This window comes from Otolemur garnettii, unplaced genomic scaffold (genome assembly GCF_000181295.1).
Source record: "Otolemur garnettii isolate 467f Iridium unplaced genomic scaffold, OtoGar3 scaffold00039, whole genome shotgun sequence".
In the NCBI taxonomy this organism is placed as follows: domain Eukaryota; kingdom Metazoa; phylum Chordata; class Mammalia; order Primates; family Galagidae; genus Otolemur; species Otolemur garnettii.
Window position 1 is genome coordinate 3,560,474 of NW_003852434.1, and position 17,309 is coordinate 3,577,782.

Consider the following 17,309-nt stretch of genomic DNA (forward strand, 5'->3'; position numbering starts at 1 on the left):
GATGCCAGCAATAAGGAAGTCTCATCATCACAGTGCATCCTCTCCTCCAAAATATCTTTTCGCAGCTGAAGATAATACTGGTGACAGGTAAGAGTATGTCTGAAAAAAGAAATATACACACAAACATCTAAGCTTTTGGTTTTGAATATTATAGGGTAATTTTTATTATAGACATATGTATTTAGTTTCCAGGAAGACTTATTATTAAGCTTGTTATTAAGCTTTTAAGGTGTAAAGATTAAACAAATTATGTTGAAATAAATAATTCTTTTATGATAAAGAAAACATTATCATTGACCAGAATCAAATACTTCAGTAAAAATAAGCTAAAGGATCCAAAGATCAGTGGTCAAAAGAGCAAAAAAGAAAATCTTGTGCACTCACTGTATTAGACTAATATCATCCATGAAAAATTTAATTCGGAAAAACAAAGTAAAATTAACAGTGGCTTTGCTCTTTTTCTTTTGTTCTTCTTTCCATCCCTCTGGGGCTACTTTGGTTAATTTTAAATCAGGTTCAACAAAGAAATATTCATTATCTGAAACAGAATGAGAAAAACATTAAGGTAAAATATGAAATCCTTTAATGTTTTCTTCTGATTTCTTCACTTTGGGTCAGACTTGCACAAAATATTATCATACAAGAAAAAAACAAAACTGTTGAGAAGCATAGAAGGAAGCTCTGAAGACTGCATCTAGGCAAGGGGAAGGCAGTATGACTCAATCTTTTAAGAATGGACCAGAGAGATCTGGATTCAACTTCTGCCCATGTCATTTACTAACTGAATGACACTGAAAAAATTATGTTGTTTCTCTACACATCAATTTTCTTGTCTATAAGATCAGGATAGTGATAGTTCCTGCTTTACGGGGATATTATAAGGATCAAATGACAATGAATACAAAACTTGGCAAAGCACAGTACATGGTAAGCATTCAATAAATATTAGCATCTTTATTATTGATCTATCGGCTGGCATAGGAGGAATGAAAAAAAGAGCCATCATCTTATTTTTATGTTTCAATGTCATCTTTGAACTGTTATTGCCTCTCCAAACAAAAGGATTATTCAATAAAATCTGTTTTGTCCAGAATGTCTAAGAATCAGGTGTCTTATAAATAGAAATTCTGATTAATTGAATATCTTTATATAGATAGTATGACCTAATTAGTCTAAAAGTAAAATTAATAGTGATAGAACATCAGTAGGTACTAATTGAATATTTATTAGATGACTCTACGTAATGAATTATTCATTTGTAAGGCACATGAATTCAATAAGCTATGTTGAAGGAAATATTTCTTTTATGATAAAAAAATTATCATGATCTTGTAGCATTCCAGGATCATTTGACTCTTCAATTGTTATTTATGATGCTTAGTTGTCTAAGCTTTTCCAGTTAAATTTTGAGGTAAATAGGAAAATGAAATATTGAACAGTAATTTATAAATAGAATGATTTATTAAAGAAAGAAGATTAATTCCTAAGAGTTTCCTATTATTATGGGAATTCTATATAGTAAGTAGGAGAGGTTTCTCTTGAAATTGTGCTCTGAGAATAGTGTTGTTATGAATGTCATGGAGTTAAGTGGATGCAATGTTTAAAAGATAAATGAAATGACTAATTTTCAGTTATCAACTATCATTTTAAAAAAGGCACTTTTTTAGCATAGTAGCCTAAAAAATTGATAAGTAAATTCAGAAATAGGGTCCTGTTAAATATTAAGACTCATATTAGGGTACTAATCAAGACTCATATTAGGTACTAATTTGCAACTAACATAAAATGGTTCCTAAAATACAATGATTAAAATTTATTTTTATGTAGCCACAGCTAAAAAAAAATATCTTCACAGTCAGATACAGAAGGTACTTAACTAACACAGCTACTAAAATAATGTATATAGCAGGAGAAGGAAGGGAGTTTCATTTAGTTACTATTTCCCAAAATGAGGTTGGTATAATAACAGGTATAGGAAGTCTGCTTATTGGCAAGTTTTCATGTTCTACTCTGAATTTAAAATGTCTTGGTACCTTTGAGGGTGGCTAATGCAAACAAGTGATGCTCCACTAAGCCGATATGGGCCACGACCATATCAAATACATCTTTACATATAGTTTTGGTATCACAGGTCAATTCCAGTCTCTGCCCACTCAGAAGTATTACATTTACTTTCCTTCGGTTATCCTCACTCTTTCCTTTCTTGGTCTGCAATTAAAACAAAATGGCATTTATTAAATAAGTATTATAAGAATTTTAACTCATTTTTAAAAACAAAACTATGAAATTATTTTTTAGGAGTGACATGAATTGGTTTTATTACTTACAAGGATAGACCGTGGCAAATCCAAAGATATAAATGGTTCAATCGTCATTTTCACAAACTCAGGGCCAAAGAAATTCTGCAAATTACATGAGTAAAACAGTTTTTAATATTTATTCTAGCTATTTCCTTGAAAAAATGTAGTAAAAATAAATTACATATAAAACTACCACATTAGAACAAAATGATCTAAAATAAATGCTGAAACTTTTAACTTTTAATGAAGAAGCATACAGGAATTTATCAAGCACAGGAATGGATTGTAGCTTATGCTAAGGTTTGTTTTTTTTTAAATGAAACATAATTGTTTTATTAAACTGTTCTGTTAAATGAGATTAAGAGACTGGCCAAAGAGTATAGAATTATATACAATAATTATATTTACTCTCAAACCTTAAGTCTCAACAAAGATTACCTGTTGAATACATTGAAAAAATTGTGCAATATTAAATATTATCTGCTGCATCTTATAGATACTGCAGGAAAAATTAGAACTTAAACAAAAATTTCCCACTAAATGGTATAACTGTAACATGGCCTGATAAATGACCACACACCCAACTGATGTTCAGAAATATTCACTTAAATTGTCCATAATTTTAGATCAGTTCTGTAAGGAATCTTAAAACTATTTTCTTAATTGACAGAGAATAAATAGTGGGATCACACTTATGGTGCATAATGCAAGGGTCAGATGTCAGATCTCTTAGTATAGAGTATAAATGTCTTAACACAATAACTAAGTAAACGAGATGAGGTATATATTAACCAGTGTGATGTAAGTGTTCCTAATTCTTTTTTTTTCTTTTTTTATTATTAAATGATAGCTGCTTATGCTAAGTTTGAACGGAAGTTTTTCCTTGTCTACGTTTTCTAACCAGTGATGTTAAATAGAAGGCCTAACTTTCTACCATTTTATAGAATTTTCATTATTTGGCCTTCAGACAGATTTAGACTCTCAGAAAAAAAAAATAGTAGTTTTATTGATGTAATATAGAATTATCAAGCTCATAAGGATTAGGTTTAATATTGCAAATGCATATAGTGAACAGAATCTTATTATTTTAGACAATGATATTCAATCTAAAACAGGTTATAGTCAAAGGATATCTACTTTGTGACTATAGAAAAATTTATATCCATCTGCAATGATTTTCTTAGAGCTCTGTGACACTGCACTTTCTGTTTTAAATAATGATAATTAGGGATAGTATTTGTGTATCACATAGTCTCTGACCCCTATCAAAGCTACCAAGAAAATATCTCAGGGAATGGAGGGACCCGAGGGATAGGGAAACGGAGTCCACACTCTGCATTTACTGTTTCTCAATCTATCCTTTTCCCTCTCCTTTTGTATATTCAAGGGTTTTGTCCAAGAGGAAGGAACTAGTTTAGGAGATAAATTTAATACAAAATTCTGAGTGGTACCACACTTGAGAAAAGACTGAAAGATTATGTGCAAATGGACAAAAGGGAAAGTGAAATCAAGACTGATGTTGAGGCTAAAGGCAGGTGATGTGTACATGCATGTGTTTGAACTAATGAAGTTTTGTTTTTACTGGTTTCTTCTTTGCATTTGTCTGTACAGCTCATTTAATTGCTTGGTGTGGGAATTCTATTCAATTAATTGAGTGTGGAACATGTGACAGGTTCCAGTTAAGTAAAAGTTTACTGTTGAGGGTTTGTTAATATTCAATGAACCAAAAAGACACATTTTAAACAAGAATAGAAACAAAGTAGAAAAAATACTATGGGAAGCCCAAAATCTAATGCAGATCAATTAGGGCAATAGGGTATGAACAAATTAAAATGTGCATATATCAAAAAGAAGTGGGGGGGGCACTAAAAATGGTTAGGTTTTGGGAAAGAATATTAATTCAACTGTGAAACTGTTCCCCCAAACACTAGTACTGTTTTCGAGCCTCAAAAATGTAATCACCTGCTCTTTTCAGAAAAGAACACTATGTGGTCCTTTAATGACCAGTAGTCTAAATTATCTAATCATGGATAATTTTGGCATGTCTCTGGTAAAGAAATGTTTGCTTTGAAATAGCCAGAAATTGAATGTCTAAAAAGGAAACACAGGTTTTTAGTGCGATGACACATGAATAGTGGCATACTGTAAAGGTACAATCTATAATTTACAAATTGCAATGAACTAAAGTTCTAGGTTAGCAAATACATCCACATGTCCTTTACGCTGTTCACTGAAGTATTATATTTTAAGCCCACGCTGTATTGTATGACATCCTACCTATTGCTTCATTCTGACATACATATTGGTATAATAATAAATTGATGAAGCCTGATTTAATTTCTTCCTTTTATGTTTATAATTATATTTTATTAGAATCCAGTAACCTTAAAATTAGACAGTGTCTTATAAATTACAACCCAATCTCACAGTTAAAAATTAACACAATGAGACAGAAGTTTAAAAATTTACATTAAGTTACATAACAACATCTTAAGGAAAATACAAGTCTTCTAATTTGTAGTTCAATGCAGTTTTCACCACCCAATACTGTTTTTTTTTCTCCTTAGAATACTATGAAGGAAATTTGAATTCTATCAATTTCAGGGCATACAAATGTGCTTTCCAGATAATTCTTTAAAGCAATAAAAAAAAAATTGAAACAGAATAGGGCAATATACTTTCTCAGCATAGAACTAAGAAGAAAAAATACATTCTAGAGTTTACAACTTAATAATATTTATATTGCTTTTGAATAATTATTTTTAAAGTAACATTACAAATGAGATATTGCCTCACCTACCAAATTGGTAATGATAAACTGAATGATAATATTTAAGGTAGATATAAATATGGTAAAACAGCCATGATATTATAGGAAGATTAAATTTTTACAAACTTCTGGAAGGACAATTTGACAGTATATATCAAATGTCTTAAAAAGTGTCTGCCTTTGACTTGGCTATTCTACTTAAAGGAATTTATCTGCAAAGATTTGGGTATAGAGATGCTCATCAGAGCATTGCTTTCAATAGCACCAACAACAAATTAGCAACATTTTAAATGTCCAATTATTAGAAACTGATGAGAGAGAATATAGTACAAAGTAAAGTCACATAATAAAGAACTTTATAGTGCTAATAATATTACATAAATTAAAAAATATTCAATATATTTTATGTGAGAAAAGAAGACTATTCATTTTGAGCTTATATATAATATATATTTATAAATATAAATAACAAAATGTATTATAAATATATTATATGTAAATATATTATAAAATATAAAATACATATTATATAACATATAATATATTTTATAATATATAAATAATATATTTATAATACATAAATATATTTAGGGTCCTATGTTGAAAGAAAAATATCCCAACTAGAAGAATAAACATAAAAAATCCTCCCACAAGATATTAAGATATAGACATGTTCCTTCCTATCTTTGGACATGGTAACATGAGGATATGCTTGGAGTTAATGTCATTTCTTTTTTCACTATAACAAAGTATTGCTAACATTTTGAGAAGAGTAGAGCAGCAAGATGAAAAGTACTTGATAATAATGATTCTTGAGCTCCTGAACCAACCTTGAAATTTCCATCTCTGATCTTCTCAGTTTGTGAGATAATAAATTTCTTAATTAAAAAAAAATCCCCTATAATGCTGAATAAGGTCAATTTATTTTAATGATCATGATTATACTTTTAAAGTATACAGTTCAGATACTCTAAGCAGGGGTGTCCAACCTGCTGACTTAGCGCAAATTTTTTTTTTTTTTTTTTGCTTATCTGTGGTGTCAGATATCACAGAAAGTATGCATGGATTTTTTTTGTTTGTTTGTTTGTGTTTGTATATTTACCACCTGGCTGAAGACAATTTTTATTCTTCCCATGTACAGCAGAAAAGAAAAAAAGCTGGACATCCCTGCAACTCTAAATCCATCTAAGTTATTTCTAAAACAAAATAATAAAAACAGCTGAATACTTATTTTAACATCAACCAACAAGATAATTAATCAATCCCAATGGAAACTAATAGGTGTTTCAATTTCATCTACAGGCAACCTTAACATACCAATAGGAACTTTATTTTTAAAGTACTTTGCCCAACAGTTCCCTGTGAGAGCAAGTTTAGATGTAGTAACTTGAGAATCAGCTTACTCTCAGTTTTCTTTGGGTCATGGCTGTTTCTAGGGCAATTTCTCTTAAGGGATCCCTGGTGATGTCAAGCATGGAAGCTTTGATCGTGTCTCCTGGATAAAGGCTCAACCGAGACTGTCTCAGGGCCATTCTGGCTTGCAGTTGTATCATCTCTTCTTCTTGACGTTTTAGCATGACCTCTTGATTAATCAAGGTACCTTCAAGGGGTGTTTCATATTGTCTGCTATACAGAAAAGAGGAGAAGAATAAGGATTGGGAAGAAAAATTGTTTTAAGGCTAAACAAGAAAATTACATGTTAAGTAAGGTAGCAAGAATTTAAACAAATTTTATCTTTTCATTTAAGAAGAATCTTTGCATTACACAGTTTGGCATAATAATACATATATTTAATATTTGTTTCTGCTTTCTGATGAAGAAATTCTAAAACCTCTGTAATTTCCTGAGTGACAGGGATGATAAGAGAATCTTTGCTCTGATATCTGGTGTTTAACCCTGGTTCCTGACATATTGCTCCTAAAACTCTTGGAATTTCTTTAGTGATAGGAGCCTCTTTAATCCTAATGAGGAAACTCCTGGTGGAATTCTAGATAGCTTCAGATGGGGTCACCAGAAAGACCAAGCCTTGATTAGAAGGCTATAATTTTCAACCTTATTGCCCCCCAATCTCTGGAAGAATAAGTTAATAATAAATGATTGTGCCCAAGTAGTGGAACCTCCATAAAAGCTCCCAAATGACAAGGCTCAGAGAGCTTCTGGGTTAGCAAATACATCCACATGCCAGAAGAATGACATTCTCTGGCCAGGTATGGTGGCTCATGCCTATAATCTTAGACTTCTGGGAGGTTGAGGAGGGTAGATCGCTTGAGCTTGGGAGTTCAAGATCAGCCTGAGCAAGAGTGAGACCGTATCTCTACTAAAAATGAACTAGGCAATAGAAAAACTAGCAGGCATCATAGCAGGTGCCTGTAGTCCCAGCTACTCAAGAGGCTGAGGCAAGAGGATTGCTTAAGCCTAGGAATTTAAGGTTGCTGTGAGCTATGACACCCCATCACTTTACCCAGGGCAACAGAGTGAGATTTGGTCAAAAAAAAAAGAATGATGTACTCCACAGGACAGAAGCTCCTATACTCTGGACCTTTCCAGACCTTGCCCTATATATACCACCTCCTCATCTGGCTGTTCATCTGTACCTTTCATACTATTCTTTATAATAAATCAGTAAATGTAAGTGAAGTGCTTTCTGAATTTTGTGAGGCATTTTGCCATATTATCAAATCTAAGGAAGGGGTTTTAGGAACTGCTGAACTCATAATTTGTAACTGGCATCTGAAATGGGGTGAGTCTTGTTGGACTGAACCCTTACCTTGTGAGTTCTGATGCTAACTCTAGGTTGTTAGAATTGAATTAAATTGTAGGACACTGAGCTAGTGTCCAAAGAGTGGGGAGAATTGGTTGTTGATATGAGCAAAAATCCCATATTACTGGGTCAGAAATGTTCTGAGGGAAGAAATAGATCATAGCACATGATAACATTCAGTTGTACTTTAACGTATTACTATAATATTGTCCCATTTTTGGTGCATAGTCCACTTCTCTGAACCTTCCATCATTCTCTAAAGATTGTTTCCCTTGTAGTTTTTTTCAGATAGGGGCAGTTTTATTCTTATAGACCTATACCATTTGGCCTTAGAGGCAGGAAGAGACTAATTTTAATTCTTATTTCAGCTTTCAGACCACTGTTGACCCTTTTCCAATAACTCACAACTCTTTTCAAATACATGACATGAAATCATAACATTTACTGTTCTGCTTTGTTCTAGACATTTATTGTCCTTTTGGTCATTCCTCCTTATTAATTAAAGACCTAAGTGCCTGACATAGTCAGCACCACTAATCCTGCCACCATTTGTGGTGGTGGTGATATATAGATTGAGGAATCTTCTAGCACTCTGGTCTCCTTGCCTCTGCCCAAGACCTACTTCCATGGTCATGCTGCCTATTAACAATAAGTGTTCCACCTCCATAATTTCTTATTTCTATCTTCCCATACTCTACATATTCTTATTTTTTTCTAGCTTATTCCCTCTAGTACCCTTTTTGAGATAATTCATTGACTCTATCAAGAATTTTGGGCTACACATCACAAAGTCTCAAAGCTGCAGATGCTGTCATGGATGTGGAGAGAAGGGAACACTTTTACACTGTTGGTAGGACTGCAAACTAATACAACCCTTTTGGAAGGAAGTATGGAGAATCTGCAAAGAACTCAAATTAGTTCCTGCAATCCCATTACTGGGCATCTACCCAGAAGAAAAAAAATCATTTTATCTTAAGGACGTTTGTGCTAGACTGTTTACTGTAGCTCAATTTATAATCTCCAAATTATGGAAACAACCTAAATGCCCACCAGCATAGGAATGGATTAACAAGCTGTGGTATATGTATACCATGGAATACTATTCAGCCACTAAAAAAAATGGTGACTTTACATCTTTTATATTAACCTAGATGGAGTTGAAACACATTCTTCTTAGTAAAGCATCACAAGAATGGAAAACAAAAGTCCATATGTACTCAATTCTGATATGAGGACAATCAATGCTAGTACATAGTCGGGGGTGGGGAATGGAGGAATGGACAGAGGGAAGGACGGAGGGGTGGGGGGTTGCAGTGTGTGATACACCTCTTGGGGGCAGGACACAATTATGAGAGGAACTTTACCTAACAAATACAAGCAATGTAACCTGGTTTTTTGTACCCTTAATGATTCCCCATTAATTTAAAAAAAAAAAAGAATTTTGGTGGGCGGAGCCTGTGGCTCAGAGAAGTAGGGTGTTGGCCCCATATGCCAGAGGTGGCAGATTCAAACCTGGCCCTGGCCCAAAACTGCAAAAAAATAAAAATAAAATAAAATAAAATAAAAATAAAAGAATTTTGGGCCAGGACAGTGGCTCATGCATATAATCTTAACAGTCTGAGAGGCTGAGGCAGGATGATTGCTTAAAGCCAGGAGTTCAAGACCAACCTGAGAAAGAGTGAGACCCTGTCTCTGTAAAAATAGAAAAATTATCTAGGTATGGTGGTACACACTTTAGTCCCAGCTACTCAGGAAGATAAGCAAGAAAATCTTTTGAGCCCAAGAATTTGAGATTGCTATCTCTCAAGAAACTGCAGAACCATGCTGATGATCTCAGTTGGCGCTCAAAACTGTCTGGTGACTCACTGTCTTGGAGAACTACTTTACATCTTCTTCCTTCTCTCTAAGCTTCAATACTTTGTTCTTCCTCTCTTAATTGATGATTTTCCTCACTTTTGTTGGTGAAATAATCTCTTCATCCTTCCGTCACAAAACTTCTCAATGGATACCATATGGATAAATCTCCTACACTCTTATATAGGACCAAAACCTCCACTGTACATGGGATTCCACTCCTCTTCCCACTCAAAGACTTTGCTCTTACAATTATCATCAATAATCTTATACAATAGGTTATTCTCGTTAGCGTATACTCATGCTGTACTTTCCTACTTAGAATAAAAAAATCTCTCCACATCCCACTTTAGATCCCACCCCATTTTTGTGCCATCCTTTAGAGTAAATATCTTCAAAATTGTCATTTAAACTTTATCTTCACTTCATCTCCCACACTCTCCTGGACTTAGACCCATCAAATTCTAGCTCCACTATCCCACCAAAATGAGCCATAAAGACGACTCACCTCCATGTTACTTGCACCAAAAGGTAACTTTCAAATTTCAGTTTATTTGACCTCTAAGCATCACATGACATTTTGCTCAACCCTTCTCCTTCTTGAAATATTTGACTTCTGGGAAACCATGCTCCCCTCATTTTCCTTCTACGTCACTAATTCTTTCTTTGTAGTTCCTTTTGCTAGATTCCCCTTTATTTCTAATCTCATCTCTATTGTTGGGCAATGCTTTTGATTTTTCTAATCTCTATTCACACTCTTTATTTATATTATCTGGTCACATGGTCTTACTTACTTATATATTTCCTCAACTTTAATATGTTTGTTGGCAACTCCAATCTCTCCCCGGAATCTAATTCTATTCCCCTGCCTAGGGGAGGGTTCTACTTGGATTTTTCTTTTTGTAGAGACAGAGTCTCACTTTATTACCCTCAGTAGGGCACTGTGGTGTCACAGCTCACAGCAACCTCCAACTCCTGGGCTTAGACGATTCTCTTGCCTCAGCCTCCCAAGTAGCTAGGACTACAGGCACCTGCCACAATGCCCGGCTATTTTCTTGTTACAGTTTGGCTGGGGCCAAGTCTGAACCTGCCACCCTTAGTATATGGGACTGGAGCCCTACCCACTGAGTCACAAGCGCCACCCAAGGAGGGTTCTATTTGTATGTTGATGTGCATTTTTAGCCTAACATTTCTAAATCCTAATTCTTGATACTTCTTCCCCACCCCCCACATCCACTCGTCTCGATCATTTTCTGGCTGCGTAGGTCACAATTTAGAGTCATTCTTGATTCTTCTTTCTTGCAAATCCTTCAGTCAATTGAGCAGTAAATTTCAAAGGCATAATCTCCATATCTGACCCTTCTTCATCACTAAAGTCTATGCTTGGCTCTCAAAGGGATTTATGTGACTATCTTCTTACTGGTCTTTTACTCCTACAAACTGTTCTTTGCCGAACAGATCAGAGTAATCCCATCATAATGTAAATTGGATCATGGCTCTCTACACTTTCAATAATCCAATGGTTTCCCATTACACTTAGACTAGTATCTCAAGGGCTCACCTCAGTTTCTGTGGCCTGACATGATTTGGGTCCTAGCTACTTGGTTACCATCCACTCTGTCCTTCACTCATTCTCTTGTAGCCACACTGCCTTTCTTACTACTCCTCTAATACACAACACATCTCCTATATCTTAGGGCCTTTCTACATGTTCCTTTTTTTTTTTTTTTTTGGAGACAGAGTCTTACTATGCTGTCCTCAGTAAAGCGCTGTGACATCACAGCTCACATCAACCTCAAACTCTTAGGCTTAAGTAATTCTCTTGCCTCAACCTCCCAAGTAGCTGAGACTATAGGCACCCATCACAATGCCTGGCTATTTTTTTTGTTGTAGTTGTCATTGTTGTTTAGCAGGCCAGGGCCATGTTCGAACCCGCCAGCCCCAGTATATGTGGCTGGTGCTCTAACCACTGAGCATAGGCGCCAAGCCTTTTATTTATTTTTTGAGATAGAGTCTCACTTTGTCACCCCCAGTAAAGAGCCATGGTGTCATAGCTCACAGCAACCTCAGACTCTTGAGCTCAAGTGATTCTCCTGTTTCAGCTTCCCAAGTAGCTGGGACTATAGGTGCCTGCCACAATGCCTAGCTATTTTTAGAGACAGGGTCTAACTCTAGCTCAGGCTGGTCTCGAACTCATAAGTTTGGGCAATCTACCCACCTTGACCTCCCTCCCAAAGTGCTGGGATTACAAGGCATGAGCTGCCGCACCCAGCCTTATTATTCTTTTTGTCTGAATACCCGTCCTGCTGATATGTGGTATCTGCATGGATAACTTCCTTATTCCAATCAGCTTTCTGTTCAAGGTCATCTCTTAAGAGATACTATCTCTGATCATGCTACCTATATAAAACAGAATCTGGACATCAAATCCCTGCACTCCATATCCCCTTAGATAACTTCATTTTTCTTCAAAGCACCATCACTATGTGCCTTACTTTTTTGTGTGCAGTTTTTGGCCGGGGCTGGGTTTGAACCTGCCACCTCCAGTATATGGGGATGGCGCCCTACTCACTGAGCCACAGGTGCTGTCTGCCTTACTTACTTTTTAATGGTTAATTAGCTATTTCATCTCTAGAAAATCCTCCAAGGGATTGTGTCATTCACAACTTTATCTCCAGTCCCTAAATTACCCTAACACATAGGAGGTACTCAGTAACTCAATAATTACTTGTGCAGTAAATAATGGAATATAATTTTATGGCTCATGTGTTACATAAGAGGGGGGGAGATTTAAGGATAAGAGCTTCAATCCATACAATTAAACTTAAAACTGTTGTTTATACCAAGTATATTAGCCTTCTTGCTCAAATTATTTTACTATTCCCAACACAGTATCTGGTAGATGTTACTATAAGTTCTGAAAAGTTTGAGAGACAAAAAACAAGAAACAAAACCAACTCTGACTCTGGAGTCAGGAAAAAAAGTTTTCTTCAATAAGCAGAGAGGCACAGAAGCAGTGGGAATGTGCTATGTATAAATTGTACTTCAAAAGCGAACACATAAAAAGGCTTAGAGATCCTCTTTGAAAACAGCTTTGACTATCCTCTTTGGTCACTGAAAGACACTTTTGATAGCCCATAATACAAAAATTACTCATTCTGCTGCATCTGACATAATTTCCTGTTAAGGTTCCCCCACCCCTATGATACAAATCAATAGCACCCTCTGGGTCTGTTTTGCCATTTCATTCTAGCTAAAGGGAATGGAAATTTTTATAAAGAAGCATGAGACATGTACAAATACCAAAGTATTTATAGATCTTACAAATATGTGACCTAAAGAACAAAACAGGACCTCCTGATTATGTACCAGCATGTTAAAGATATTATCAGAAATCTTTGTACACATTCAGAAAATTCTGCACCTGAGTAAGGAATTTAGACAATATTTTAGTTAATGTTCATTTCTGTGGGCAGAAAAAAGATTAAAGTAGTTAAAAGAAGTACAGTTTAACAACTTACATTGGACAACACATACATGCACCTAACAATCTACTTCTTGAAATATATTTGTCTTTTACCTATACTTATATATAACTCAGACACTATGAACACCATATAGGGTTTTTTCTCCTACAAAGTATAAAACAAAAGATAGTTTATCCCTAAAACACAGATTTGACAAACTTGGTCTTAATGTTAATATTTCCTTAAATAAAATCTGGGAATAGTGAAAATTAAGATTCTTTCATAATCTTGACCCTTTGGGGTTCCTTATTATGAAAATTAAAATAAGGCTCAAAAAGTGATTTAATTTTGTTGGAATGGATATGTCTTTACATAACAAACTTAATATTGAATTGCCTGTAAATCAATTGTTAACACATAATCCTTATAATTTTTCCAGTTGTTATCTCTATTTCTATTGATTCTATTGAAACCAGGAGCTTTCAGTTATTAAGTGTATAATATTAAGGACTCATGAATTTCCTCCAAATTAGATTCAATGAAAAGAGTGACTTCTAAAAAAAATTCTCCCTCAATTCAACACTGAGATTAGTGCATTTCAAAAAGCACACTGTGGAGGCCAGGCATGGTGGGTTACACCCATAGTTCTAGCAATTTGGGAGGCCAAGGTAGAAGAACTACTTGAGGGCAAGGTGGGAGGATTGCTTGAGGCCAGTTACCTGAGACCAACCTGAGCAACATAGTGAGATCTTGTCTACACAAAAAACTAAAAAAGAAAAAATTAGCATGTGTAATGGCATGTGCCTGTGGTCCTAGCTACTCTAGAGGCTGAGGCAGGAGAATTGCTTGAGCACAAGAGTTTAAAATTGCAGTGAGCTATGATGATCCCATTGTACTCTAGATTAGACAACAGAGTAAGACCTTATCTAAAAAAAAAAAAAAGTGTAATATCAAGCATAAATCTGTCTTTGTCCCTTGCCTCTGTGTTCAAAATTATCAAAATATCAATATGGGGTCATCACAAGGAAATGGTAATATAAAATGCTGTTATGCAAATGTAACATTGTTTTAGGTAAGTGAATACTCAAAGGAGCTTTCGTCAAAGAAAATATAACACTGTCAACTATTTTAAAAGGTAAAAGAAAACCAAAATAAAAGAAATAAATTTAATAAAACTTTAACCACTAATGAAAGAATAATTTTAACGTAAAGTATTTAATTACTTGGACTCTAAACCATGAATAAATTGTCTGTTTTAATCACATGGCTAGGCTTACTTGATCTGTTAATGGTGTCTGGCAGAATTAATTAGCTAAGGGGCAAGTTCTTGTTAATTTCTAAATGATTCTTTTTTTATTTGGTGGCACTTGAATTAAATACACTGAAATATAGAACTTCAAAGGACACCCATACTTTGGGAGTAAATTCTGAAGTAACCTCTGGCTCTCTCATATCATATTACAAATTTGAAATAATGCTTAGCATGAACAATAACATCTCTTGTTCGGGTGAGAGACCTGTGCATACACAAGGGTACATATCACTACTGACTTGACACCTTTCAGTTTAAGCAAAGTACATCAATACACAACTATAATACTACTACTTTAAGTCTAGTCCAAGAATAACATTAACATTTTATAAGAAATTTGCTAAGTTTTTCGCTATGAAAATGAACACAAGTTGGGCTATAAAAAAAGTAATAAATAACCTCTTTTAAGCCAGAAAAGATTTAGTGAATAATTAACATTTTACATAATAGGTTACTCAGTAGTAATCTACTCATTGTTCATTCAACAAATAAATACTGAAAGCCTGCTGGCTAAGCCTGTTTCAACCTTTCAAAAGAGGTAGTATTCTCTTAGAAATCATAGTTTACTATCTTCTCATGGATTTTTAATGTCATGCTGTAACTTTCCTACTATTTTATATTCATACTGACAATTTAAAAATCAAGCACAAACTACAAACAACCAGAGCCAATTCTTATTTTCACCTTGTCTTTCATGTAACTGGATGAATTTGAGAACTTAGAGAAAAGGGGAGCTAGGGGAAAGGAAGAGAAAAAGAAAATGAAAAAAAGAAAATGAAAGGAATAAAAAAGAGGAGAATGAAAAAAAAACTACTTGACTCTAACAAACAAATAAGTACCTATCATTGAAAGCACATTACTACTGTTTTTCACGTGGCATACCTGGGTCTCTGTGACTGGCCTTGACCTTGGGTTTCATCTACCCCTGGGAGACCACTGCTGGATTCAAACCTCTTTGAGGCTTCGCTTCTTCTAACTAATTATGAATGAAAAAGAAATAATGGCAGAGGTTACAAAAATATGAATAATCTCATTTAAACTCAAGCATTTACCAGACATATAATTGTACAAATCAAATTCACAGAATCAAATTCATATAAGTTATGAGTTTTTATTTATTTATTTATTTACTATTGTTTGAGATTCATTGAGGGCACAAAAAATTAGGTTACACTGATTAGATTTGTTAGATACAGTCCCTCTTATAATTGTGTCCCATCCCCAAGAGGTATGCCATACCCCATTACCCCCCATCCTCTTCCCTCCTCCCTTCTTTCTCCCACTTGCTCATTTCCCTACCCTGCCCCATATTAGCTCCTCTACTGCCTTCATATTAGAATTGAGTACTTTGGATTCTTGCTTCTCTATTCTTGTGATGCTTTACTAAGAAGAATGTGTTTCACCTCCATCCAGGTTAATATGAAAGATGTAAAGTTTCCATCTTTTTTAGTGGCTGAGGCATGCATATACCATAGCTTGTTAATCCATTCCTGGGTTGGTGGGCATTTAGGCAATTTCCATATTTTGGTGATTGTAAACAGCTGCGATAAACAGTCTAGTGCAATATCCTTATGATAAAATGGTTTTTTTCTTCTGGGTAGATGCCCAATAATGGGAGGTCTAATTTCAGTTCTTTGAGGATTCTCCATACTTCCTTCCAAAAAGGTTGTATTAGTTTGCAGTCCCACCCGCAGTGTAAAAGTGTTCCCTTCTTTCCACATCCAAGCCAGCACCTGCAACTTTGAGACTTTGTGATGTGGGCCATTCTCACTGGCATTAGGTGATATCTCAGGGTAATTTTGATTTGCAGTTCTCTGATGATTAGGGATGATAAGCATTTAGTCATATGTTTGTTAGCCACCTGTCTGCCTTCTTTAGAGGTTCTGTTCGTCTCTATTGCCCAGTGACATAAGGGATTGTTGAGTCTTTTTGTTGATTAACTTGAGTTCTCTGTAGATTTTGACCGATTCATAACATGCAAATCTTTTCCCATTCTGAAGTTTGTCAGTTTGCTTTGGTTGTTGTTTCCTTGGCTGTACAGACTTTCAATTTACTTAAGTCCCATTTGCTAATTTTTGTTGCTGTTGCAATTGCCAAGGCAATCTTCATAAAATTTTTCGCCAGGTCAATATCTATAAGTGTTTTCCCCACACTTTCTTCAAGAATTTTTATTATTTCATGTCTTAGATTAAAATCTTTTATCCATCTTGAATCAATATTTGGAAGTGGTGGAAGGTGTAGATCCAATTTTAGTCTTTTACATGTGAATATCCGGTTCTCCTAACACCCTTTATTGAACAGAGATTCTTTTCCCCAGTGCATGTTCTTGTTTGGTTTGTTAAAGATCAGGTGGTTGTAAGATACTAGTTTCACCTTATGGTTTCCAATTCATTTCCAAACGTCAATTTTTCTATTTTTGTGCCAATATCTTGCTATAGTATAGCTAAAATTCTGGTAGGGTGATACACCTGGCTTTGTTTTTATTACTAAGAACTGCCTTGGTTATACAGGATTTCTTCTGGTTCCATAAAAAAAGGGAGACTTATTTTATCCAAATCTTGAAAGTATGATGATATGGGGATGGCATTGAATCTGTAGATTGCTTTAGGTTAACATAGGCATTTTTACAATATTGATTCTCTCTAGCCATGAGCATGGTATGTTCTTCCATTTGTTAATATTTTCTGCTATTTATTTCTCTTTTTTCCTTTTCTTTTTAAGACAGTGTCTCACTATGTCACCTTTGGTAGAGTGCTGTGGCGTCACAGCTCACAGCAACCTCAAAACTCTTGGGCTTAAGTGATTCTCTTGCCTCAGCCTCCCAAGTGGTTGGGAATATAGACAC

General features: G+C 34.8%; 1 protein-coding gene across 1 annotated transcript in view; it reads right to left on the reverse strand.

The window, feature by feature from the left end:
• PTPN13 (protein tyrosine phosphatase, non-receptor type 13) overlaps positions 1–17,309 on the reverse strand; it is a 215,239-nt gene that overhangs the window by 79,698 nt on the left and 118,232 nt on the right. The window contains exons 9-14 of the mRNA XM_012805304.2: positions 15,347–15,440; positions 6,474–6,696; positions 2,328–2,402; positions 2,034–2,208; positions 385–538; positions 6–99 (exon numbers count right to left, since the gene is read on the reverse strand). Of these exons, the coding sequence (XP_012660758.1) occupies positions 6–99; positions 385–538; positions 2,034–2,208; positions 2,328–2,402; positions 6,474–6,696; positions 15,347–15,440 (815 nt within the window). The remainder of the gene's footprint in view (positions 1–5; positions 100–384; positions 539–2,033; positions 2,209–2,327; positions 2,403–6,473; positions 6,697–15,346; positions 15,441–17,309) is intronic.